The sequence below is a fragment of the Sander lucioperca genome, chromosome 1, assembly GCF_008315115.2.
Source record: "Sander lucioperca isolate FBNREF2018 chromosome 1, SLUC_FBN_1.2, whole genome shotgun sequence".
NCBI lineage: Eukaryota > Metazoa > Chordata > Actinopteri > Perciformes > Percidae > Sander > Sander lucioperca.
Genome location: NC_050173.1, coordinates 13239916 through 13264725, shown reverse-complemented (window position 1 = coordinate 13264725; position 24810 = coordinate 13239916). Strand labels below are relative to the sequence as shown.

The 24810-nt window shown below is 40.0% G+C and overlaps 1 protein-coding gene across 11 annotated transcripts in view; it reads right to left on the bottom strand.

Moving 5' to 3' along the window:
* Positions 1–24810, bottom strand: part of LOC116048903 (ankyrin-1-like) — a 93396-nt gene that overhangs the window by 27262 nt on the left and 41324 nt on the right. For 9 of the 11 annotated variants that reach the window (XR_004896729.1, XM_035998992.1, XM_035998995.1 and 6 more), the window contains 22 exons: positions 17259–17360; positions 11928–12026; positions 11359–11457; positions 10946–11044; positions 10577–10762; positions 10044–10142; positions 9704–9802; positions 9435–9533; positions 8697–8894; positions 7569–7667; positions 6972–7070; positions 6286–6384; positions 5830–6027; positions 5303–5401; positions 4934–5032; positions 4481–4678; positions 4270–4368; positions 3526–3624; positions 1914–2012; positions 1166–1258; positions 868–940; positions 658–678 (listed from right to left, as the gene is read on the bottom strand). Coding sequence is in view for 10 of the 11 variants with exons in the window: in XM_035998992.1 (XP_035854885.1) it covers positions 658–678; positions 868–940; positions 1166–1258; positions 1914–2012; positions 3526–3624; positions 4270–4368; positions 4481–4678; positions 4934–5032; positions 5303–5401; positions 5830–6027; positions 6286–6384; positions 6972–7070; positions 7569–7667; positions 8697–8894; positions 9435–9533; positions 9704–9802; positions 10044–10142; positions 10577–10762; positions 10946–11044; positions 11359–11457; positions 11928–12026; positions 17259–17360 (2455 nt within the window). In the remaining variant the exon portion in view is untranslated. The remainder of the gene's footprint in view (positions 1–657; positions 679–867; positions 941–1165; positions 1259–1913; positions 2013–3525; positions 3625–4269; positions 4369–4480; positions 4679–4933; positions 5033–5302; positions 5402–5829; positions 6028–6285; positions 6385–6971; positions 7071–7568; positions 7668–8696; positions 8895–9434; positions 9534–9703; positions 9803–10043; positions 10143–10576; positions 10763–10945; positions 11045–11358; positions 11458–11927; positions 12027–17258; positions 17361–24810) is intronic. The other 2 variants (XM_035998996.1, XM_031298206.2) reach the window with 1 other exon arrangement.

Sequence of the window (24810 nt, the reverse complement as noted above, 5' to 3'; positions counted from 1 at the left end):
CTGTTTGGAGCAGTTTGTGAACAGTGTTTTCTGTTGGAGATGGTAAGTTCCTTTGGGGTGGACTTTGGGCTTTTTCACTTTGTAAACCTATAACATGCACAAAGAAGATATATAACACAATAAAGGAAAGGGAAAAAGCCAAAAAGCATACTATGAGCACTTTAAAGAAGATAAAGCAATACAATTAAACAAGTACAACAGGAAAAAATTTGACTAAAAATGAAGCTTGCGTATAAAAAAATTGCATCAATCAATTGGGTTGTAAAAGAAGCACATTGTCTGGATTAGAGGGGAGCTGTTTGTCTTATAAATGCAGAATACTAAAGTTCTGTCAATAATGAGTCCACGAACAGATGTGCTTTGAATGCTGGTAAAAGAGAAAATGCCATGACTACATGCTGATGAAAAACAGACACATTTTTTAAATAAATCTTGGAGCCAGAGGAAGAGTAGGGGAGAATAAAGACAGAGAAGATAAAGATGGATAAGATAAAGATGGATAAGATAAAGATTGAGAAGAGCAAACAGGGCTGGAGTTGAGATCAGAGTCAGAGGAACTGATTAAAAAGACAATTAGTGACACACAGAGAAAATGAGAATTGCAATGAAGGCACAAGTTCACTAGCCACCAAGCCAGAGATACAGACACAATCCTACCTAAAGTTAGCTGGGCAACCCCTACAAAACAAATGGAAAAGGAGTGTTACAAACAGTTATATACATATTTAAATTCATGGTGGTACTTTGATGTGTCAGTGTACCTCCCATACAGTCTTCTTCTACCAAAATAGCGAATTAGAGCTGAAAATTAATTATCAAAAGCGTACAGTTGATAACATAACATAATAATGAAGTCGAATAGCCCACCTTCATCCTCTGAAACATCCAAAATCTCATCTACTGTCTCAGGGAAACTCATCCGGTGCTTCTCTGTAGTGATCTGTGTGACAGAAGAGAGAGAGAGATGGCAGGGCAGAGGAGGGAGTGAAATGGGAAGGAAAGAGAGGAGAATAGATGGGAAATGCTGAATTATTTTGCAAGCCGATAAGGGGGCTGAATCTGATCAAAAGACAACTATTTGATTGAACAACTGAGTCATGGTGTGTCACGGTACTTCTTTGCGTACTTGTGTAACCATGTGAACCATGCATGATGTGTTGCCTACCGCGGAGACGGACTCCTCGGTAACCAGTTTGAGCACATCAATGACAGAGATGTAACCCAGTCGCTTAGCAATACCCAGGGGAGAGGTCCCATTCTGTACAGAGAAAGATGAGAAACATCACACATAATATTTCCATAGATTTTTTAACTTTGTTTAAAAGCATGACATTCTTTTCTGTAGAAAGTATTTTATAAAAAAGGTACATTTTCATGCACTTGAAGGCATTATTTCAGTAGAGGGACATTACAGTACAGTATATTGACAGCCATTGGCAATTGTCAGAGGCAAAAGGACATTTTGTCAAATCTGTGTGAGCATGGTGTTCATATGAATGGAGCCCTGCCCCTGTGCACCCTACCAGGACCTTGGCCGATGGCTCAATTTCTGGTAGAAATGACAGTTAACCAGTAACTTGAATTGTGAATAGTGTATCTTTTTTAAATAAATGAATGTACGTCAAGCCATTTAAATCATGTTACATAACAGGTGTGATAGGAGAGGCCAGAAAGTATCATTCAGTATCATCTGGCATGCCTTTGATCTTTATTTGGATCCCCATTCTCTGCCACTAAGGTAGCAGCTACAGTCCACACACACAGAAAGAGTCCTTTCCTTATCTGTTTTCACATTATCTATAGGATGCATGTTTATGTTTGGCCAGAGAAATCAGTGTGCAGGTACAGAGGGAATGACCAGTGTTGAGAGGAAGATTTTAATAGGATAAGGTATTCCTAAAAGGTGAACTCACTGAAGTAATCTCATTGGGCTGGGCTCCGTGTTTTAACAACAGGGTGACAATATCAGTATGGCCCTGCTGAGCTGCCTGGTGCAGAGGGGTGTAGCCAATCTGGAGAAAAGAAGAGAGGAGATGGTCAGACAAAAGAAGAAACCCAGATTAAGTATTTTCCTTCTAGGATTCTGGCATGCAATCGCTGGCGGTTAAACACTAGCTATGTTTCCATCCACACGTTTTTATCCGAATTAAGTGATATGGAATGAAAAATGCCTTATGGAAACAGTAAAATTCGATTGAATTTCATGAATATCGACTCAAATGAAATACGTTCGGTCTCATCGGATTTTATCTTGATCGATATACGGCTTATGTGATAAACGCTGATGGAAACGTTATTTGCCGAATAAATAATGAATTGCGATTAAGTTTTAGGTCATTTTATGGTTGCAACCCGCCACAAAACAAAGAAGAAGAAGTTTTAGTTAATTTCCGCCCAGTATTTCCGCTCTGTTTGCACACATGGCGGGTGTCAACAAAGACAGATGGAAGTGGACGAACGAGGAGACGCACTACCGGGAGTGCCGACACAAATGTCCCTTATGATGCAACAATCGTCTACCACAGCCTGTAGTACGATTGATGGCCAGCCCTTTCTATTGACTAAATCCCTGTAGCCTTCAGCAGGGGGTCTAATCGGGACATGAGTCCCGTCTATTGCACCATACACCTGTGGCACAAGGTGCGCTCTGGAGTTACGCAGCGAGATATCATGCGCCTCATCTACTCCAGGTAGGTATATGTATACCTTCGCATCATCCTCGTTCGTATGGCATTGCACACGGCATAAACACACAGTGGTTTTGCTGACTCCAAACGTTTCGTATACCACTCTGTTCTCTGCGCATGTAGCCAGTTTGTAGAGCGCAATGGCGATACGCTTCTCGGTTGGAACCGGAGGGCGATAAAAAATTACACAACAGGTCAAATGTTGTCTTGGTCATCCGAAAATTCTTCAACCAAAGGGTTTCCGTGAAGTGTCTCTGAACCACGATCTTCCAGAACTGTTTGGAGCGCTGTCGTTCCCACACCACAGGCCGCCTCCGTTGTCGACGGGCATTTACGTGCATCTGCATCTGCATCATCATAGCAATGTGTTGATAGCGTCGTTGTTTTCTTATTATAGCTTGATATGTCGCTATCAGCTGGCACATAAGCACTATTACAACTTGTGCAATATTGATCATTTGTTGGTAGATGGCATGATCCATTTTGTCTAGCAAAACTTTGTTCACAAAAGTTAGCTTCAATGTTGTGCGATTCAGTGCGAAAATGAAGGGAAACACCTTAAAATGTCTAAAATCAATTCGATATACCAATTTGATCGCAAAACAGCATGTGACGTCATTACGCACAAGTTTTTATTCGCTTTAAAGCCGTTGGATGGAGTTTTTTTACCGAACTTCAGATAATTCGATTGACAATTGGATGGAAACTTAGCTAGTGTTTGAATAAAGCTTTACAGGTCTAACAGAAAAAACACACAGCCAGTCATTAGGCACATACAGTATGAAGTACAAGTCATATAGATTACGTTCTCTCATTAAGTGAGATAGAGGTTGTTTACCCTTGTCTTGCTATTCACATGAGCCTGCTGCTGCAGGAGGAACTTCACCATCTTGATGTTGCCATAGTGACAGGCCACATGAAGGGGTGTGTAGCCCATCTGAGATAAGGAGATAGAAAGAGAGAGAGAGAGAGTGAGAGAGAGAGAGAGAGAGAGAGAGAGGGAGAGAGAGAGAGTCTATAAAGAGGCTTTGTGTAAACATTTGTAAATAAACATGCGCATGCAAAATTGTAAAAAGGCAGCGAACATTACACATGATGAGAAATTATTATGCAGTCATTTAAAAGACAATAATTGAATCTCTTAGTTTTAGAAAATACATTTTTGTGTTGTCCTAAAGATATTTGATTGTATATACATTTTTAACGTCTTAAACACTGATGAACTAGTGTGACAAGACCTTGTGCTGTTAAATAAATATTTATAGATTTTCATTAATTTGTTTAAAAGAGAAATTAAATCCACTATCCACTTCTTCATTCACAGATGGCCAAAGAATTTTTAAGCAAGCCGCATGGAAAACCTAAAACTCTGATGAATAATATATGAAAATTGTTAACAACAGAAAAGCCCAATGAATGTTACAACATACTGTAGCTCTGGCCAATTCAGGAACATTTTTGACACTCCTGCAGACTACATTATTGCACTGTTTCCAAGAGTTATTCCCAAAGTGGAATAAGTTGATTCAGTGTCATCATTGAACTCATCTCAGTGTGTACCTGAGGAGGCAGAGCAACGTACCCGTGAAGCAGCGTAAACGGAAGCTCCCTGTTTGACCAACGTGTCAGCAATTCCCACATGACCTTCCTGAGCCACAAGATGCATAGGGGTCAACCCATTCTAACAGACAGAAAGAATGGACAAGGAAAGGACAGTTTTTAAAGGTCAAAAGCTACATCAATCAACTTTCACTCTCTGGGATTGATACGTGTTTATCCATTCTTATATTTACCTTGTTTCCCAGATTAACGTTGGCCTGTTTGGAGATGAGCAGGGCCACCATGTCGGGCCGCCCCTCCTGTGAAGCCAGGTGTAGGGGCGTGATGCCTTGGAGGGACTCGGAATTGGGTGTTGCCCCATTCTGCAGCAGACAACTGGCCACCTCTATTTGGTTCTGCTTGGCCGCTATGTGCAGGGCTGTGTATCCGTTCTGTAGTGAGAAACAAGGACATACAGACACGCACAAGAGTGGGAATCGCTTTTATTAGCTTTTAATGTCTAATTTTAGATTCCAACTTGAATTCTGTCATGAGAGAGTGCTTCGGTGTACAAAGGTTGTCATGTAAGTTACTGTATGTTTAAGTATCACACACTCATTTGACCTGTTTATAGTATGTGTGTCAGCAATGGCATGCTGTGTTGGCCTGCCTGTGTGAGTATGTGCACACATATGTGAGCATCTTACTCGGGCAGTGCTGTGTGCAGATCCTCCCTTGCTGACCAGGAGTCTAACAACATCCAGGTTGTTGTGATGGACAGCCACATGAAGGGGTGTCAGACCGTTCTGTTAAACACATAACCATGTACACATATATAAACCCATAGACGCACACGCACGCACGCACGCACGCACACGCACACACACACACACACACACACACACACACACACACACAAAACATGTATATATGAAACACATACCACGATAATCTATAACTCAGCTGATATCCCAAATCATCTCTACAGGGTCAAATGTTCAGGCTGATTTGCTTTTAACAAGCTTGTAAAGAGTACTTTATGCTTTGTGTACTGCAGGGAGCACAGATTGTCTCACCTTCCCAGCTGCATTAGGATTGGCCCCTCTCTCTAGAAGGAGCTCAGCCACGTCCACTTTCCCATATTTAGAGGCCACATGGAGGGGAGTGAAGCCTTTCTGCTCAAAAGGAAACATGCTTGTCATTATTGTATATTATACCCACTGCTGTTGGAATGAAAACAGACCCAGGTGGCTAGTTTTCTCATTAATTCTCATGTAGTTGAGAAAATATGTATTTATCCTAATATCCTGCATCGATAAAACTTAGTATGTGTGATAGAATGAGAACAGAAAATAATTAAGCATAAAATAAACCAAGAAGTGCTCTTGAATAAGGAAAATTACAATTAATGCATATGCACAGGAATGTTTTTCAAATACAAATGTCCAAAAAATTAATAATAATAATAATAAGATCTCTAAGCACAATATAAAACAGGTTTGCCTTTACTAGTGTAGTGCCTAATGCAGACCAGCTCAGTTGAGGCCGTAATCTCCTTGCAGGAATTGAGCATTCATGCATATTAAGACATTTTTTTCTCTACCTTTGTCATCTTGATCTGCTGTGCCCCAGCATCCAACAAGATTCGAATAGTGTGGACATGTCCTTCACGTGCAGATATGTGTAAGGGTGTGTGGCCCGCAGTTGTAGCCGAGTCAGGGCTGGCCTTGTGCTCAAGGAGCGTCTTGACTAGCTCCTTGTGGCCCATGCGGGCCGCACAGTGTAGGGGTGTCTGGTCATCCTGAACACAAGGAGAAAGAGGTCAATCTATGATTCAAACAGGGAAACGGATATCATTAAGTAGTGAGGAATGAAGTCACACTACTAGCCAGACATCCCAACCATTCTACCACTCATGTATGCTAATTTCATTATGTACTTTTCCTGTAGTTTAAAAGGCAGCAATGACCGCCTCGAGAAATACTGAATGGCAGCCACAGTACAAACACAAAGTTTGTTTAGTTTTTTGATGACTATATTAAGACAATATGGCTGTTACCTTAGCCCTGGCATCCACTTGTGCTGCGTTCTGCAGCAGGAACTGAGCAACTTCACAGTGTCCTGCTCTGGAGGCCATGTGGAGGGGAGTCTCCACTTTCTGGTGTAGATGAATACAAACAACCGGTCACTCACATTACATAATAGTTCGCCACATGCATGTATGTAACTTTGATTTTCAATTCATTCATCAATTACTACATATTGATGAACAGTGACAGCTTCAATTTGTAAACCAAGTACGTCCGAGCATATTACAGAAAAAGATGATTTGTTATTTTCATATTTAAATCTATTATCAGTTTTGCAGCTTTTAGATCAAGTTTGTTTTCTTAACTTGAGAACAATCCACATTGTTCATTTCAGGGCCCATAGTTCAGACCAGTCTATTCATTTCAGTCAATTAGAAACAATTCATGCTCATCCAGCAATATTCTTTTTAATAGCTATGGCTTTCTGTGCTAGCGAAAAAAGAGACATAATCCATCTATGGCTAATTGTTGCATGTTTGACCTACGAAATTAATCTTCTCAGGTAATTAATTATTGAATTCAGAGTGGAATACTTTCTCTCTTAAAAATGAATAAAATATCAATTCACTTGACAGGCAACGTCGGACAGCGATTTAAAAAAAAAAGATAAATTAAGAAAGACTTGTTCAGTTTTGGGGTTAAAGGGGGTTCATACCACATTGGAAGCATTAGGTGAAGCCCCTCTCTGGAGCAGGTTCTTCACTATGTTCAGATGGCCCATGAATGCAGCTACATGAAGAGGAGTAAGACCAGACTGCACACACAAACACAGACACAGACAGAGAAGGTCACCAAAGCTCAATATCAAAGCATTACAGAGAAGTCAGGTGACATTCTAGTCTATAAACCACATCTGACTGACTGGCATAAATGGATTGGTGTGAATGTAGACTCGAGCTGTTTGGACAGCAAAGGACATTATTAATACATTATTAATTAATATTCAACATTATTAATATTCCCTATTAACAATCAACAAATAGCCAGTTTTGAAACTTTAAGATCAATGACACTGACATTAGACGGGGGCTATATCTTTGTGAAAATGTATTCCTGTCCGAGCTACACACGTTCTACCATGAACTTAAATGTGCATGTAACAAGCAAATAGAGAAACAAAATGAAAACATGTTTGTTACAAAAGACATAGAATGCTTTATGAATGCCACTTGGGTGAAAACCTTTCTTTGCGCCAGAAGAGTGAGTAATTGATCAATTTCAGACTCTGTCTCGGGTGGTCACATCGTCTCACCTCTGTAACAGCTTCTAGGGAAGCAGAGTGCTTAAGCAGCAGGTCCATGGACCGCATGTGGTTCTTCTTGCAGGCAATATGGAGAGGTGTAAAGCCATTCTGGAAACACAGAGAAAACAGTTCAAGTCCTGAAGCCAGAATCACTTTATGCCTTTTGATCCAAAGATTGTTCCGATTTCTTTTTTTTTACAGAATTACTTTAGTTGTCTCCCTCCAGTAATGGTGATGTGTCTGATGTGGTGCTCTGCTTGAAGGGGCGCTATGCAGTTTGGGCCATTTCTTCGCTGTTTTCTCGCTTTTTGCTGGCAGGTTTCTCTATAGAGCTCCCCCTACAGCTTCGGAATAGATATTTGGCAGCTCCTATGTTTACTTGTGTCTGACTCCTTGCTCGGTCAGTCTGCCGTTTCCTCTTTCTCTGTTCCTCCAACAATGCTTTCCTAGCTTTCTGCTTCTTTTTTGCCGGCTCAGCCATGACGATAGTGTGAAAAACTCCATTGCTACCTTGTTAGCCGGTTCCTGAATGAGCGTATGTGTGCAGTGCCATGAAGCAATTCGTTACATCGTGAGACCTGATATCACGCGATACTTCATATCACGCGATACTTCTTGACGCTGAGGCCGGCAGCTCGCCGGCTGAAAGTTGCAAGGGCGGTTTTTCCGCTCACAGGCGCTGGGGGAAGCGAGACGACCACCATTCAACTCGAAAAAAGTCATATAACCATTCCAATGACTCTGAAGCTGTTCAGTTAAGGTAAATTAAGCTAAAAAATGGCATAGTTCCCCTTTAAGGAATACAGACTGAAACATTAGTATGAGCGTTAAAGATTAGATTTTGCTTTAAGTTTTTGCATGTCTTCAGTTATATAACAATACATCTGAACCCTGTATGAACTTCTGTTGAAGTTCTGAGCCACATGAACACAATATCAGCAAATATATATCAATAGATACACAAATTATACCTATACAAGTAAATTAAGAAATCACTGCTACATTTATTTCCTCTCAACCTGAAGATCACAATAGACATAAGATGGTCACTATGACCATCTTGATTGATTGTACCCCTATTATATTTCAAAGTCATCTAAACTAAACAAGAAAACTAACATTCAACAACAAACCTACCAGAGCTCGTGCATTGGCTTTGGCCCCCTTGTCTAGTAGGACTTTGGCCATCCGATGATGACCACAGTGGGCTGCTACATGAAGAGGGGTTAAATGGTCCAGCGTGATATCATCAATCTCAGCGTTGTACTGCAGTAGCTGCCTGACACAGTCCATGTGATCCCCCTGAGCTGCCATGTGGATGGGGGACAGACCATTCTGTAGGAGGGACAGAATGGGACACAGACAGAGGCGGGAAAAGTTAAGGAGAGAAAAAAGAAAAGTGGGTGTATCATGCTGTTTTCTTGTGTTCAAGAATGCTCAGTATGAGTCCTTAGAGGGGATATATGCAACACACTGTGCTAAATTAATTGCAGATGATACAACTGGCAAGGAATCTTGTGGCAATACTATCTGCTAGTAGTATAAACATTCATGGCTGATGAGGCTCTAGGATGCTCAGTAAACAGACCAATGTGTCAAACATCTTGGTTTTAGCTAAATGTATTAGCCAAAGTTAGAGGAAAGAGTATGTAAGTTTCTAGCAAGCTGGTTTAGATGCTGATTTTTCATTGGCCTTGGGGACATCATTAGTCATAAAACATGGAATCTCAGTCAGTAGTTAGATTGAGATTCACAAAGTCAAAATTAGTACTGAACAGTAAACCCTAATGATCACTGCTGATTACAGAGCTCCAAAGCATAGTTATTTCTTAAAGACAACCACAGCGATTGCAGTATTACATTAAATTCCTCTACCTTGGTTTTAGCCTGGATGGGAGCACCGTGTTCCAACAGAAGCTCAATGATGCGAACATGACCATTCCTGGCTGCACAGTGGAGAGGAGTAAGCTCGTCCTACAAAGAAATGAGTAAAAAAAGAGAGAGGCCAGAAGAGTAATTGGAAAGGTGTTAAACGACATAAGAGACAGAAATGAGCAAATCAGCAGGGAGGAAGACAGCATGCATACATGACAAAATGCCAGAGCTGAGTGGAACACACTACCTTACAGTTAACAGTACACTACCTTAGTTGTGGCATCAATCTGTGCTCCTCTGTCTAGCAGTAGTCTGACCATCATCACATTGCCCCTCCTGGAGGCTATATGGATGGGTGTGATGCCATTCTAGAAAAGCAGGGGCAAGAAGAAAGTCAGTTGTATTAATCATCAACATTTGTAATCATAGCATCAAGTCTCCGGATTGCTTTAAAATATGACAAGACAAAAGTATAATGAAAGCTGATCTATTGAAAAAATAAATGTATAGGGAAAATGTATCCGTTAACTTTATAATGCTATTTTCTCAACACACAATGTTTGAACTACATTCATCATTCCTTTGAACCTACAGCTGAGATAAACTGACCTTGGGGGTGAAGTTTACATTGGCTCCTCTGTTCAGTAGCAGCTGGGCTACGCTCATATTCTCATAGTGGGCTGCAATATGGAGAGGTGTGAAACCAGTCTACATAGGAGAGAGAATAAAAGTATAAATAAGGATAATTACATTCTATTTATATCACCTTTGAAAAAACAAGGTTACAACCACGTGCATGACACAGATTAAATAACAGTTTGGGGCATAAAGTTAGAAAGAATAGTCAGACAATAGCCCAAAAATATTTTACAGCAGTGTGTTTTAAAGATTATTTTCATAATAAATTGCATTTTTCTTTCGATAGTGATTTGCATTAAGAAAGCTGTGGCCTCCAACTGTTTTCCTTCAGTATTTGAAGCTTAGTAGTTTTCTTTTCACTCAAAGAAATTGCATTGTAATTTTGTTGTTTCTGATCTTGCAATGTATTTTTCTTGTTCTTTTCTTTCTGGCTAATTATATTGTTATAGTACACTAAGTAAACCACTACAACCAGTACACACACAATCTCAGTGAGTGTATACCTTGCTGAGAACATCAGCGTTGGGGTCGTTCTGTAGCAGCACTGCGGCGGTGCGGGTGTCATCGTTTCTTGCGGCGATGTGCAGTGCAGGGAGGCGGACCTTGCCCTTAGTGCCATAGTTGATGAGCAGTGCCACAACATTTTCATGGCCCTGCTGGAGGGCTACTGCCAGTGGAGTGAAGCCGTCCTGAGAGAGGGACAGCGAGCGAAAGGATGACAGAAAAGGTAGGGATGTCAGAAAGAGGACAGGACAAGAAAGGAATGGAGAAGAGAAGAGAAGTGGGAGGTATTTTTTCTTTGCATGAAAAAAGCTGCATTTTTGTTTAGTGCAAACTCACAATGAAAACTTTCAGTTTGAAGAGACACGTACCTCAGTTGGGAGACTCTGATTGGCACCGTTCTCGAGCAGGAACTTGACCACCTCTAAGTGGTTCTCCTGTGCTGCCATGTAGAGAGGACTGAACCCTTTCTGTTAGGGCACAAATATATTATGTAAATTTACATGTGCACAAACACACAATAATATGGGCCTCAACCCATATTACAAAATGTGATAACAGAAATAAAACACAACGCACGTCTGCTTACACACAGGTATTTGAGACTCAGCTGATCTGAGAAATAAATAATTAACAGGTGTTTATCTTTAGAAGGACAGATACTGTATGTTAATATATGGAAATGTGTTACATATGCAAGCGCAGAAATACACAAATGCACACATGCATACACACACACAGACTTGGCCCATTCTTGTCTTGCTCAAAGCTTGCAGTGACTCACATGTGACTGGGCATTAACGTTGGCACCATAGTTGACAAGCTCAGCCACCACTTTCTCCTGCCCTGCCAGCGCTGCGATATGGAGAGCTGTGTTCCCTTTCTGGAGGTCACACACACACACACACACACACACACACCGAAAGAGAGAGAGAGGGAAATTAGAGTGAACCAGAGGAAAATGATTGCAACCTAATGATGGCCTAGATCTCTACCTGGAGAACTCCAGACTGAAATACACCTTTTGTATTTTTCTTTTGTATATATTTTGTGTTTTGTATTCATCCAGTATATAAGATAAAAACATGACGATGAAAGGGGTACATTGTCCATATTTACATTTAAGCCATTTAGTTCATTTAGAAGCAAACCACCTACACTGTGCCCATTATAACAAAACCAACAATGAAATAAGTATCCTGAATAATATGCTATATGGTAATATATAGATCAAAGGATTTACTCTCTCAATAAAAAACACAGCCTTTTCTGTCCCGTATTAAACTGAAAACCCAAACTGAATAATGGATATTATTAAACAGCTTTTGTAAGCATACAGAGAGAACAAAGTACCTTGGTGGTGGCTTCCAGTTCAATGCCAGAGTGCAGTAGCTCCAGGACCATTTTGACGTGCCCTTCTTTAGAGGCCAGGTGTAACCCGTTGAGACCATTCTTAGAAAGAAGACAGAGACATTTAGTCACATTAGAGTTAAAAGTAAAACATACAGAATTCAATTTTTACCAACTCACATTAAAGTATTAATAATTCATAGCCACAAACTGTTGCACATTTGATTAAACATTGTATCTTAAAGCTTTCGTAATAGTATGATAATCCTGTTAATAATCAGGATTATTATAATCACAGTGAGCATTAACTAAAAAGTGATGCCACATCTCTCAGGGCAACTTAATGAGTTAAGTTGTGGTCTTATGAGTTAGTGTAATAATGCGCGCGCGCGCGCACACACACACACACACACACACACACACACACACACACACACACACACACACACACACACACACACACACACACACATCCTCCCCTCCTAAATCAATTAATAGATCTGTGGAGAAATCTCTTTACATCCTTGGCCACCTTTGGCCTTGTCCTCTCCTTGGCCTTGATCATTATGGCCACATCCATTAACATAAAGTATCTCACAACCTTTCAGAAATACCAAATGTGCTATTAGTGCAGTGGTCTGAGAAACCACCAGACTGTAATGTGTTTGACTTCTGCTACTGAACATCGTCAAACTCCCAAGTTTGTAATCAAGCTGTGTTAAATGAAACCAGTCTATGGATGGAAATGTAGGAAGGATGAGAAGAAGAAACACACTGCATTCCTTCAGTCTCATGCCCCTGTGAGCATGGCAACATATGTCCATTTTCCCCAGCTGTGCGGAACATCACTTATCTAGTTACTGTATCTCTACAAATGACTGATAAACACACGACAGCAGGAGGACTCAGTTCTGACAAAATGAAAAACCTGGTGAGGTTGATGAGTATGGAGGAGTTGTTTTATCTCAACATTGTCTGTCTGTCTGTGTCTCTCAGGTTGGCTGGCTACATATTGTATTAGTAAATTTGAAGCTGCAACATGCCTGCTGTAACCGATCTGACCACCAGGAGTCTCAGTTATTCACACTGTGCTCAGGCTTCCCATCATACTGCGGTGTCACTCAATTTAAATGGGTAACACGGTCTCTCTGCGAGCATGCGCAGAGAGACGGGAAACACGCAGTGTATATGTGGCAATTACACACACTGTTAAATGTAGTGTGTCTGCTGCACACACATTGGAATAAAGCAAATACACCTTGACATTCTGTTTAGTTTTTTAACACAAAAATAACACCTTCAATGCCCAGTAACACCCCATTTCACAAACACCTAGATGTGAATGATAAGCATTTATGTATACACAGACAAAGGCACAACAATGGTATGTAGTTAGATACCTTTAATAAATACAGGGAAAGAGAGAGCACCAACAAGAGCCTGCAGGGTGGTAGGTATAGCAAGGCAGAATCACATCAATCAATTATAAAAATACCATCTCTGTCCTTGCCTCAGTAAAAAGCCATCAATATAATAGAAAAGAAAAAAAAAAATAATAAACTGCATAAGGTAATGGAGGGAAATAATTCCCTCCAGAGAATTACATTTAGGGCCTTTAGAAATATAATTGATCACATGGTTATGGGTATGAAATTCAATTATTTTTGATCATGTTGACAGTAATTATCTAGTTAAGCACAATCGTAATACAGACATTTGAAAATTGTGCAAAATGTACATTTTGTTTTATTTCAATAGTCATCTATCTTCCTGTAGTTTGGTTTCTGTCTCTCTCTCTCTCTGGGCATGTGTTGCATGCATCAATAGTACAACACAGATTGAAGGCGTTGGGCAGATCATTCTTAATACCCAGACTTCCATCTCACTGACAGTGTTTTGTCTATGTATAAAAGCACTTGTCTATTCATTCATAAACATCACTCCCACTCCACATCAGCCCTAAAGGGATAGTTCAGATATTTTAAAGTGGGGTTGTATGAGGTACTTATCCATAGTCACTTATCTACAGTAGATGGTCAGCACGTTTGGAGTTTGGGGAAACAGATGAGAGAACCAACACAGAAGCTAAGCAACGTACTGCTGTTGATGGGGCCAGCACAGGCAGCAGCAAAAACGAATTTTAGCCATCTAATAAAAAGGCCCACTTAAACAAATCAATATCAGTTTAAGTATAAGCTATATTTAGAATATTTTCACAGCTTAACCTTGTCGTCAAACAGCCCTTTTCTTTGGCACTACATTTTCTCAACCGTGGAATATCTGTATTCTTGCGCAGAAGCGCAACTGTGCCACACACTGTATTACGCTGCAGATCATCTCTTTGGGTCAGGCTTTAAGCTGTTTATAGAAGAGAAAACAAATATGTGATGAATGAGTGATTATGAACAAGACAATTCCCTGTGGATACAAGAGGATACCTTTATGAGCCAGAGTCTACAGAAGAAGAACTTCTGCAGTGGGGAATAGGCCAAAAGAGAGAGGGGAAACTTATATGGAAAGGAAAGTGCTGTCTGACGGCAAGGTAAAGCTGTGAAAATATTCTAAATATAGCGTAGACTTAAACTGATATTGTTTTTTAGGTGGCTAAAATATGTTTTTGATGCTGCCCTGTCCACAGCAGTACATTGCTTACCTTCTGTGTCGGTACTCGTGCCTGCTTCTCCAAACTGGGGGCGTGCCGACCACCATCTACTATAGGTAATACACTGACTATAATAATAATAATAATAATAATAATAATAATAACTTTTATTTATATAGTGCCTTTCATGAAACCCAAGGACACTTTACAGAATTACAGTGGCTATACTAAGGGAGGTTGTAGGCTGTGGTGAACAAGTCGTGTTTCAGGAGTTTTTTTTAATTTTTATATATATATATATATATATATATATATATAACTTTATGTTAGGCATTTTCAATATACAGAAATAGGAGTTTTTTTTTTAAATATCCAGGGATGTAGCATTTCGAATATCTGCAGGGAGGGTGTTCCAGAGGGATGGGGCTGCAACACTAAAGGCTCTGTCTCCAAATGTAGTCTGTATGAGTAATGAGTCTGGTGTGGGGAATGGAGAACAGGCCAGCATCTGAGGACCGCAGGTTTCGGGGTTGGGTGTATGGATGGAGGAGGTCAGAGAGGTACAGTGGGGCCAGAGCAGGGAGGGATTTGTAGGTGAGAAGGAGGATTTTATATGTGATGTGGGACTTAATTGGGAGCAAGTGAAGGTGGATGAGGGTTGGGGCGATGTGCTGCCACGTCTTGGTGTGGGTGAGGACCCTGGCGGCAGAGTTTTGGACATACTGGAGCCTGTCTAGGGTTTTGCTGGGGGACCCCAGACAGGACTCCATTGCAGTAGTCCAAACGGGAGGTTATGAAAGCATGTGTGAGGGTTTCTGCCACGGAGTCAGAGAGTGACGGCCGGAGTCTGGAAATGTGATGATGAAAAAAGGCGGATTGGGTGATAGATTTGATGTGAGTATGGAAAGAGAGGGTGGAGTCTAAAATTACACCACGGTTGCGGACCTCAGAGGATGGGCATATGATGCGCCCGTCAACATCCAGGATGAGATCTCCAACCTTCTGGAGCAGCGCCTTGGGGGTGGGGGTGGGGGGGGGGGGCTATGGATAAGTATCTCATACAACCCCACTTCAAAATATCCTAACTATCCCTTTGACACAACAACTTACAGTCTATGTATCCAAACCACACATATTCGCTTTCACACATTCACATTCATGTCTCATGGTATTCAATCGCCTGAATTTGTTGTGTTATGGCCATGATGTAACAAGGTGTAAGAGAGCAGACAGTAGGGCTGAAGATTGAGCGGACTATAATCTAAGATACTCAATTATTAATGCACACCACTTTACACAAAAGATAGAGAATCAGGAGGTCTAGGAGTCGTGAATTTTTTATTTTCTTTTTGGGTCTTTTATTTTACATCATTTGCTGATTCTGCCGAATGGCATTCCATTGAGATTACAGTGACATTATGTGGTGCATTTAAAACCCTCTTTCTTCTTTTAAAGACTACCAAGACCGTTTGTTCTTTCCCAGAGGAATAAAATAAAGTTCCTAAATACCATTCTCCATTAAATCTGTTTCATAATCACAATGAAAGGCAAAATATTCTCCCAGACCAGTGCAAGAGGCAAAAACAGTCACTTTATAATATTTATTTACAATCAAATTCTTCATCCCATGCTATGAGTCCCCTTGGCGTTAGCAAAAGTATCCAAATTATTATTTAAAGCAATGTACAAAAAATTCAGGGCCAATTTGGAGTTCAGATATTTTACCAAAGAAGAATCTGAACGGATGTAAAACTCTCTAAATGTATTCAAAGTTCATATTCTACCTCAAGCAAACAAATGTGTTGAAAACAATTTGAAGATAGTTTGGAAAGGTTCTATATTTTTGAAATGTGTTATCAGGATTATACTATCTGCATCTTTGTGGAGAATATCAGACTTTTTTTCTTATCGTGGTCTGAGCAAAAGGTGTGCCTAACAACAGGTGGTGCCCTCATATACTTTCTTAAGACAGCGGTGTCTCATTATATTTTATGCTCAGTATAAAAAGGTAGCCAGAAAGCACTGAGCAAACCAGAAAAAAACTCTTAACTTTTTAATGTGATGCCGCTGGGCATTAATGAATGAATTGGAGGGTGGTTTCAAGGAAAAGAGCTGCCTCCTGTAGTGTATAAAAAATGTCATCCAGACCTGCACAAATGGAAAATGTCTCCTGAGGAACATTACAACTCCAACAATAAAGTTTTCTTGCCTTGGTCTGCTGCTAATGTGTGCATGGGTTCAGCAGCGCTCTTTCATTTTTATATACTGACACTTTGATTGCTTTAATGGCTAACTTATCCTAGACTTGGTGAAATTGATGGTTTCTAGACTACTATTACATGCATGAAGTTGTTGTATCCAACTCCTGGCTTTTCATGTAAATTAAAAAACAAATGTATAAATAAATACTGTAGCGATTTACCCACGGAGATCCAAATGAAAAGGTAAGATTGGCACTGAGCACTCACAAAAGGAGTTCAGAATGTTTTATATTCATTACAGAGTAATTTTGTATTTAGTGTGATTCTTAGAGCAGGTACTCCTGTGTAAGCTGCTATTTTCGTTAAGCACTGTGAGTACTAAATAAATATTGTAATTGATTTTGTTACGAGCCACGATTTCATTTACCGTTTTGTTAATTGAAATCTGTGGGTGGCATCTTTTTCTACTCACACTGACACACAAACAGCTTTTTTTTTGATGTGCTAGTGAGTTAAATGAAAGTATCTTACTTGATTAGATGTGTTAATGTTGAGTCCATTTTTTAAGTGGTCCAGAGCCTTGTCCAGGTTCCCTGAGCGAGCTGCACGCAGAAAGCTGGTGGCTGAATCGGCCTGCAATGAAGAGGAAGAGGAGGACTGTAAAAAGCATGTTAAAACTCTACATGTAAAAACTCAACAGTGATACGGTTACGAGCAAAAACACATTTGTTCCTCCTACACCAACAAACGTTACAAGCTAAAGACAACAGCACACAAATTGCACATCTATACCAACAGCAAAAAGTCTGAAATATCCACAAACACTTGCTCAACATCAACTGTTCCTCCAAGATTAACCACACATCCACGATATCAGGAAGTAGTTGCACTAAAAGCATCAGTCAGGTTACTATCTTAATCTATTACAATAATATAACAATCACTTTAAGGCTAGACACAAGGCTATATGCAGGGAATACAATACTGCATTCAGGGGCCTACCTGCCCTCTGTAAGAGGCTAAAAATGACAGACTCCTTACAGTCGGGCTTCGCCCACACAGAGTTTGGCAGGCGTTCATAGCAGAACACACGCCGCCACAAGCTCTGTTGTCTGATCTCAAAGGAAAGCTCCTGTGGTTTGTGTTTCGGTGTGTGTCAGTGTTTGTACGCCCACCTCAGAATTCATTCATTAGCCAATAGTGTAATATGGCTGACCTGCACAATAAGATGTTTCCAATACCCTGAAGAGGAAATAGTGGGTAATGTACTGTACTCTTGACCCTGTCTCTGCACCCGTGTCACTGGCAAAATTATGTATCTGTTTGAGCGGTTATTCTCAAGTGGTTTTATTACACTGAATTGCTAAAAGATATGTCTGCCCTTTTCAAATGAATTTGACTTTTTTCCCCCTTCTCTCCTCACATCTCCCATCTGTGCCGATGCATCAGGAGCCAATGTTCTTTGTTTTTGTGAACCATGCATTGCATTCAATTTTATCTAACAAATAATAAGGATTATTTTGTCTTTCGACAGCCTCTTCCCTATCCACTAACTAAATGCTGTTTTTCTTTCCAATTCATTATTTTTTGTTCACCTACTTTCTCTAAACATCCCAGAATGTTCTCCACAGTCGAGCTCTTTTGACATTTTGCTAAATTAAAGTTTTCCTGACTTTTCATTTGACCACCCAGATAAAACATGGGATATATATCAATACATTTTAAAGAAACACTTCCACCAAAAACCAATGTGGAATATTGTGAACGTCTTACTTTAAATAAACAACAGCAGAATTAATTAATTAATAATTAATAATTTTTATTAGAAAAAAAGTTTGTGGGCTTTTTTTCAGAAATAGCTGTCCTTTCACTAAAGCACTTTATGTTTTCTACAGGTATATGAAGTCTTTCTTTTCTGAAGCCAGTGTACATACTAGAGACCAACACCAGCCCCGACGCCACATCGGGCCAGGGGCGTAAAGTAGGGGCCCCCTACTTCTGGCACCCTTCCTCGGACCATGCCTATTTTCGAACTCCGCCTTCATTTTGATCTCAACTAGACACCTGTAAAGTTTTGTGACTCTATCTTGCACGGTTGTCGGGCCAGGGTCGTAAAGTGGGAGGCTGTTGCTTAAGTATAGTTACATGTACAGTGAATACTGTACACATTTGGTTGATAGCCAATAGTATTCTTTAATGTGTTTTTTTCCCTCTGTGCCTCTATTTTCTTCTCTTCTTGCAGCCCATCACTAAGTGTCTGGGAAGCAATGTGATCTATTTACCATCTGATGTCTTCGCTTTGAACATTAGAGCCAGACATTACTCTCACTGAGAGACAGGACTTCAAACAGGCAGCGACAAGAGCCTGTCTTACTTACTGTAACAATCCAGGGTGTTGGTACTTTAGAGTTCCTTATGGCTATTCTATAATTAGAAAACTATGAAAACATTATTCTGTACTAAGTCTTGTTTGCTTCTATAGATACCTTTACATGATGTGCATGTGTGCATAATGTACAATGTGATTGGTAACTAGCTGGTTTCAAAATCTTCCTTCTTATGTATAAGGCTTTAAATGGTCTGGCTCCCTCAAATATCTTTATTTCCCCATATATAATATACTCCATTGTTGACTTGAAACTGTAGTCTCTGGGTGATGTGCACTTTAAATAAACTTGAGTTGAAGTTGAACTCTCAATCCCGTCACACTGCAGGTTTTAAAGCCGGTGTGACATCCCTTGAGTGCTCAGATGCATATATTTCACAGTGGACTCCTTTTATGTTTCTCTTCGTCGGTGCTATGATGGGTTCATGATATGAACTGTATTACTGATCATAACCTCCACCTGCATCCCTCCTCCTCTTCCCCATTATTCCACATTGTGTGTGTGTGTGTGTGTGTGTGTGTGTGTGTGTGTATTGAGGCAACAACAGCATGAGCCATGAGCTGACCACATTTTGCAGAAAATTAAGAATCTTGCAGCCTCTTCCAGAAACTCATTCGTCACCAGCTCGTGTTCATGTTGCTGTCAGGCTGGAATCCATTTTCCTCCGTGCTCCTCTACTGTCTCTACAGATCCATCTCCCTCTTTTTTTGCCATTCTCTCCATGCTTCCTTTCATTCTTCTCTCTATCACAGAGATTATAGCTGTACATCTATCCTGGCAGTTCACTTTATTTGTAATCATCGTGCCAGTTATGCCAAATAATCAGATTACTGAAACCCCTTAATATGTATCACTCAATACAGTACAAAGGATCCCTGCCTCTACACTCTGTACTCTCTGCCTGTACCTAAATCTGATTTTCCTTTTCCGGCTGCCTCTCCAATTCTGGCAATTTCCCTTCTTTCTCCGAATCACACATTCTACTTTATTTCCGTGTATTTATTAATAGCATCACCATTTGTTTTGGATCAAATAACCCTGAGTAGAAAAGTTAGACAGGATTTTTAAAATGAATCATTGCTACAGTACATATCACTCTAAGTCAGGGACTGTAGGTAGATTTGTTTTGCAGCATGAATATGGCATCCATTATGACACACAATTATAAAAAAAAAAACATTTAAAATCTGATACAAATACTTAAGGTTCCACCAATCAGGACATAGGACAGGACATTTATTCTTTCATGTATCTTTCCAGAGGGGATGCCTTGGACACACAAGTGGTTTACTGTGTATTTGTGAAGTGATCCTTGGGCCAACAGGACCTAAATGTGGAGTTTGTCACATTATATCCCATAGTCTACTGCCTCAGTTGACTGCTGTACTTTTTTTTTCAATTTCATATTGTGTGTAACATAGGAGATACAGTGATTGTTTACCAAGCCGAATCACAGCCACTGAGGCAATATGATCTGCTGCTACGCAGGGGAGTTTCAGATTTTCAACTTTACACTCTTTTAATAGACAAAATTTACCTCAGAAAAGCTCTGTGTCTTGACATACATTCTGCTTCACACTTCATTTTCATCCAAGATGACTTAACTGTTTTTAAAGTTTGAGAATGTAGGGAAGTGTAAAATGAGCAATGATTGGATTTCAATTATAAATTAAAGCTGTCAAGCTCATCAAGATAAAATTGGAAAGATAAGGGTTTGTCAGCCAGAAGTAGCAATTTGTGGGTGACTGCCCTTTCAAAGGCAGCATTTAATTGATTCTCTATTACCATAACTCCATAACCAAGGTCAGTCTGCCGTTTGTGACAAAAGTCAAGCACAATTTATTTTCTATACCAGGAATAAGACATTACAGATTAGATATTGATAACTAAAACGGAAAAACAGACCATTAGATACATACCATTAGTGTGAACACATAAAGTAGCTAATCTAGACAATCATAAATATTAAATGTTAATGGTTTGAATTGTAAATCAGCTCACAGCACATTCTAAAAATCACACCTAAAATATAAACGAGAGGAGACACAACAGCACTGAAAAAGCACAAATGGCTGTGACTAGAAACTTGACGGCAAGGCCACAATATCGCAGTTTGCATGAACACAACAACCACAAGGACATAAAAAGAAGCAACAGCACCACACAAGAACCACTACCACAGGGCAAAAGAAAGTCAATCCAAGAAGTTATTTAATTGTGTACTAAGTTTTAAAATCAGACTTTTTATCAAAAAAGAAAACCTGCCAGTGGGGCCAGTTACTTACTTTTAACCAATTTCAACTGAAATATTCAAGAATTGTACTGATTCACTGATGTTGTCTAGAGGGAAATGTCCACATCTTCCAATATCAGTATATTCATTAGTCGTGTAACTACCCTACTACTAATAATAATTAGAAATGTGGCATTTTTTTTTGCCTTGCCTTAAAGGTGCTGTAGGTAGGACTGTGAAGATCCAGGACTTGGCCAAAAAATTTGAACATCGACAACTTCTCAGTCCCTCCCCCCTTTCCGCTAAAGCCCAAAACAGTCTTCTAAGCCCCTCCCCCCACAAGGGAGAATGAATGTGTGTGCATGAGCAGTGATTGACACACAGTTAGACAGCCCCCCCCCCAGGCCCTGATTGGTGCATCTGAACACAGAGCGGAGGATTTTTGCAAATCTCACTACAGGCTGTAGGTGGTGCCAGAGGAGCTGGATTTTTTTTTTTAAATTACCTGCTTCATGTAGTTCTACTGGAACATAGGGTCAGTTTCAGCAAATATAACAGAAAGTTAGTTTTATAAGTCTTACCTACTGCACCTTTAAGAAACCTCACTCCAGCTGATTAGGGAAACACAGACGTGTCGAGGAAATAAGGAAAATGTACACAAGGATGTAAATAAACATCATATTTACTCTGTTATTAAAGAGCCATATTCCTCAGGGTTCCGACAACCTCTCAGAGCCCACAATACTGACCTGACGGACAAGTCAGCGCCGAACCATATGAGCCTAGAAGACAACACACACCAGCCAAGACAACACCAGAACAGGACCAAACAGTTAATGGCAGACATACAAACAGAAAAAGCAATGTGTAAACTGGTTGAAATGAGGCAAAAGGTGTCAGGTGTCATTAACATCTCCCAGATTTTGTTCTGTATTGGTTACAGGTGTAGACTTATAAGCATAAAAAACACTCAATACTATGATATCTTATAAACATATAGCCTAATGCCTATAGGACAAATGGTGAAGAGAACACATACATCGTATTCATTCAATATAAAGTATACACTGACTGATTTAATGTTAATAAAACCTTTTAAATATTATACTATCGGCGATAACATTTTTCAGCAGGCCAGATTTCAGTTAAAGAAAAAATTGCTTCAAACACTGAAACAAATGAATGTCACCCACCTCTTTTGAACATGCACATTTATACAGAATAATATAAGCATATATTCCCAATGTCATGGAAATTGAACTTCATATTTACTTCTACATGTGGTACAGTATGTATTCACATCTATAAGCTTACACATAAGGAATATAGATGGATAAGGGTTTAATCCCCATTATGTCTGTAATACAGTCTGTAATTTTCTCTGTGTTCATGATCCTGTTGTCCTTGTGCCTTGAGTGTCAGCATGTGTTGTGTTACACAGCACATTTTATTTCTGTGTGTTAGTGTGGCTAGCCCACACAAATCTCATTGAATATCCTCACAGTGAAACGCAGACTCATAAGCTTTATGCTGAGCCAAAAATAATCATGGAGACATAAAAAACAAAACAAAGAAGAGGTAGAGCCTTCAGATATGAATACCGAGGCAGAAAATATTAAGGCAAAACTGCAATAACCGCATACACGTGTGGAAGCCAAAAGAAAACTATTTCAGATTTAAGGTTTGCTAATTGGCACCTACATTTTGCACACACGGTATGAATCAGAGCCACATGTGCATACATATGCTGAAACGCACACAGATGGTCTAGTAGCACAAGTGACAGAAGCGCAGGTTGATAGAATCCGATCTGAAAAGGTGAGTAACACCTCATGCCATTTAAAAAACACACGGCATTGAGTCACACAGAAAAGTGGGTGATTGGATCAAAATATGAGCTGTTATATAAGCAGTTGTTGGTGTAAATTTGACAAGTGTGTGACTGATTTAATGATGTGGTATAAGTGTTAATAAACATTAGAGCTGTAAAAATTCCAAATTTTGCTTTACCATTAATTGTCTTAGAAATAATAGCGATTAACAATAAAATTGTCTCTTTCAGTCAAATTTAAAATGATTTATTTATTACTTTTTCAAACAAATTAAAGTTTTGCATGAATTCCAGGATACATCTTTTGGTTATATCACTGTTATGTGTCCCAGATAATGTAATAACACAAGTACACAGCCTATGAAGTAAACCACGCCTCTCTTTTAACATTAAACAATTAATTTCTTTCTTAAATGAACATACAATTGACAATAGTACAGTGATATATAGTCCTCCGAAAAAAAGTGTTGGGGGATGTGATGGTGGGCCAAAAAAAAAAAAAAAAAAGGTTATTTAATCAGCGGGTTTGTCAGGCATGTTCAATTTCTCTGGCTTGAGGCAGCTATAATTAGTCAGTTAATATTAGAATATTTCAGGTCTGATTTGCCACTTGCTTTTGGCTTTCCCCCAACAAGCACAACATTGTTTTCTGCAGGCAGGACTTGGGAGAGAGGAGACATTCAATCTCTGAACATCACAAACTCTCTGTCCTGGAAGCATTTGGTGGTTTTCTGTACTGTGGGTCTTCTCTGACAGAAGTCATTGGCAGAACATTGGATACGTGTACTTGTAGTGACAGCTCCTGTCACTTCTGATTTTGAAATGAGTCCTTGTGTCACTTCAAGCTGAGACTTCTTCTCACAGTTCAACATGCATCTCCTCTCCTTCGCAGTGTAACTTAGGTAGGTAGGTAGAAATACTGTACCTACTACTACTACTACTGCACTATATGTATTGGCACAGACAGAGTAGCCGGTCTATGTTTGCAATGGAGGGAAAAGCAAAACAAAAATGCAGAAGGCAATTTTTTTATTGTGAATTTTCTCTGGCTGTACCACCTAGTGTCATACAGTCTGTCCCCTGAGCTAGCTGTCTTAGGCTGTACTACCTAGTGTCATACAGTCTCTCCCCTGAACTAGCTGCAACAGCCTAAGTGTATAAAGTAAGATGTAAACAGTAAACAATAAGTAGGCTACCCCACATCATCTCCAGACTCCATCTGGAACTTGTAAACAAAATAAGACAATCAGCTAGCTAGTAGTGTGACATGGGAGACAAGCGCTGCTCTCATATGTGAATGCACAGAGCAGGGATGTTAAAAAAGCAGCTTCGGTTACACAGAGCAGTTGACGAGTTTTGGCGTTAGCTTAACAGCCGAGCTAACAGCAAACAGCGGAACTAACAATGGAGCTAACAGCTAACGGGGGAGCTAACAGCCGAGCAAATAGCGAAGCAAACGGGCCTGAAGGCCATTTGTGGTCGAGGCAAGAAGGGATACAGCTACGTCCATGTTTGGTTTGGAAGGGACTAGTTTGCCTCATGTGGCCCATGGTGTGTGGATTCACTGGACCGACTCGACATGTAGGTAGGCATGGATGTATTGTAGGCGGAGCTCGGGAGCTTCAGAGCTAA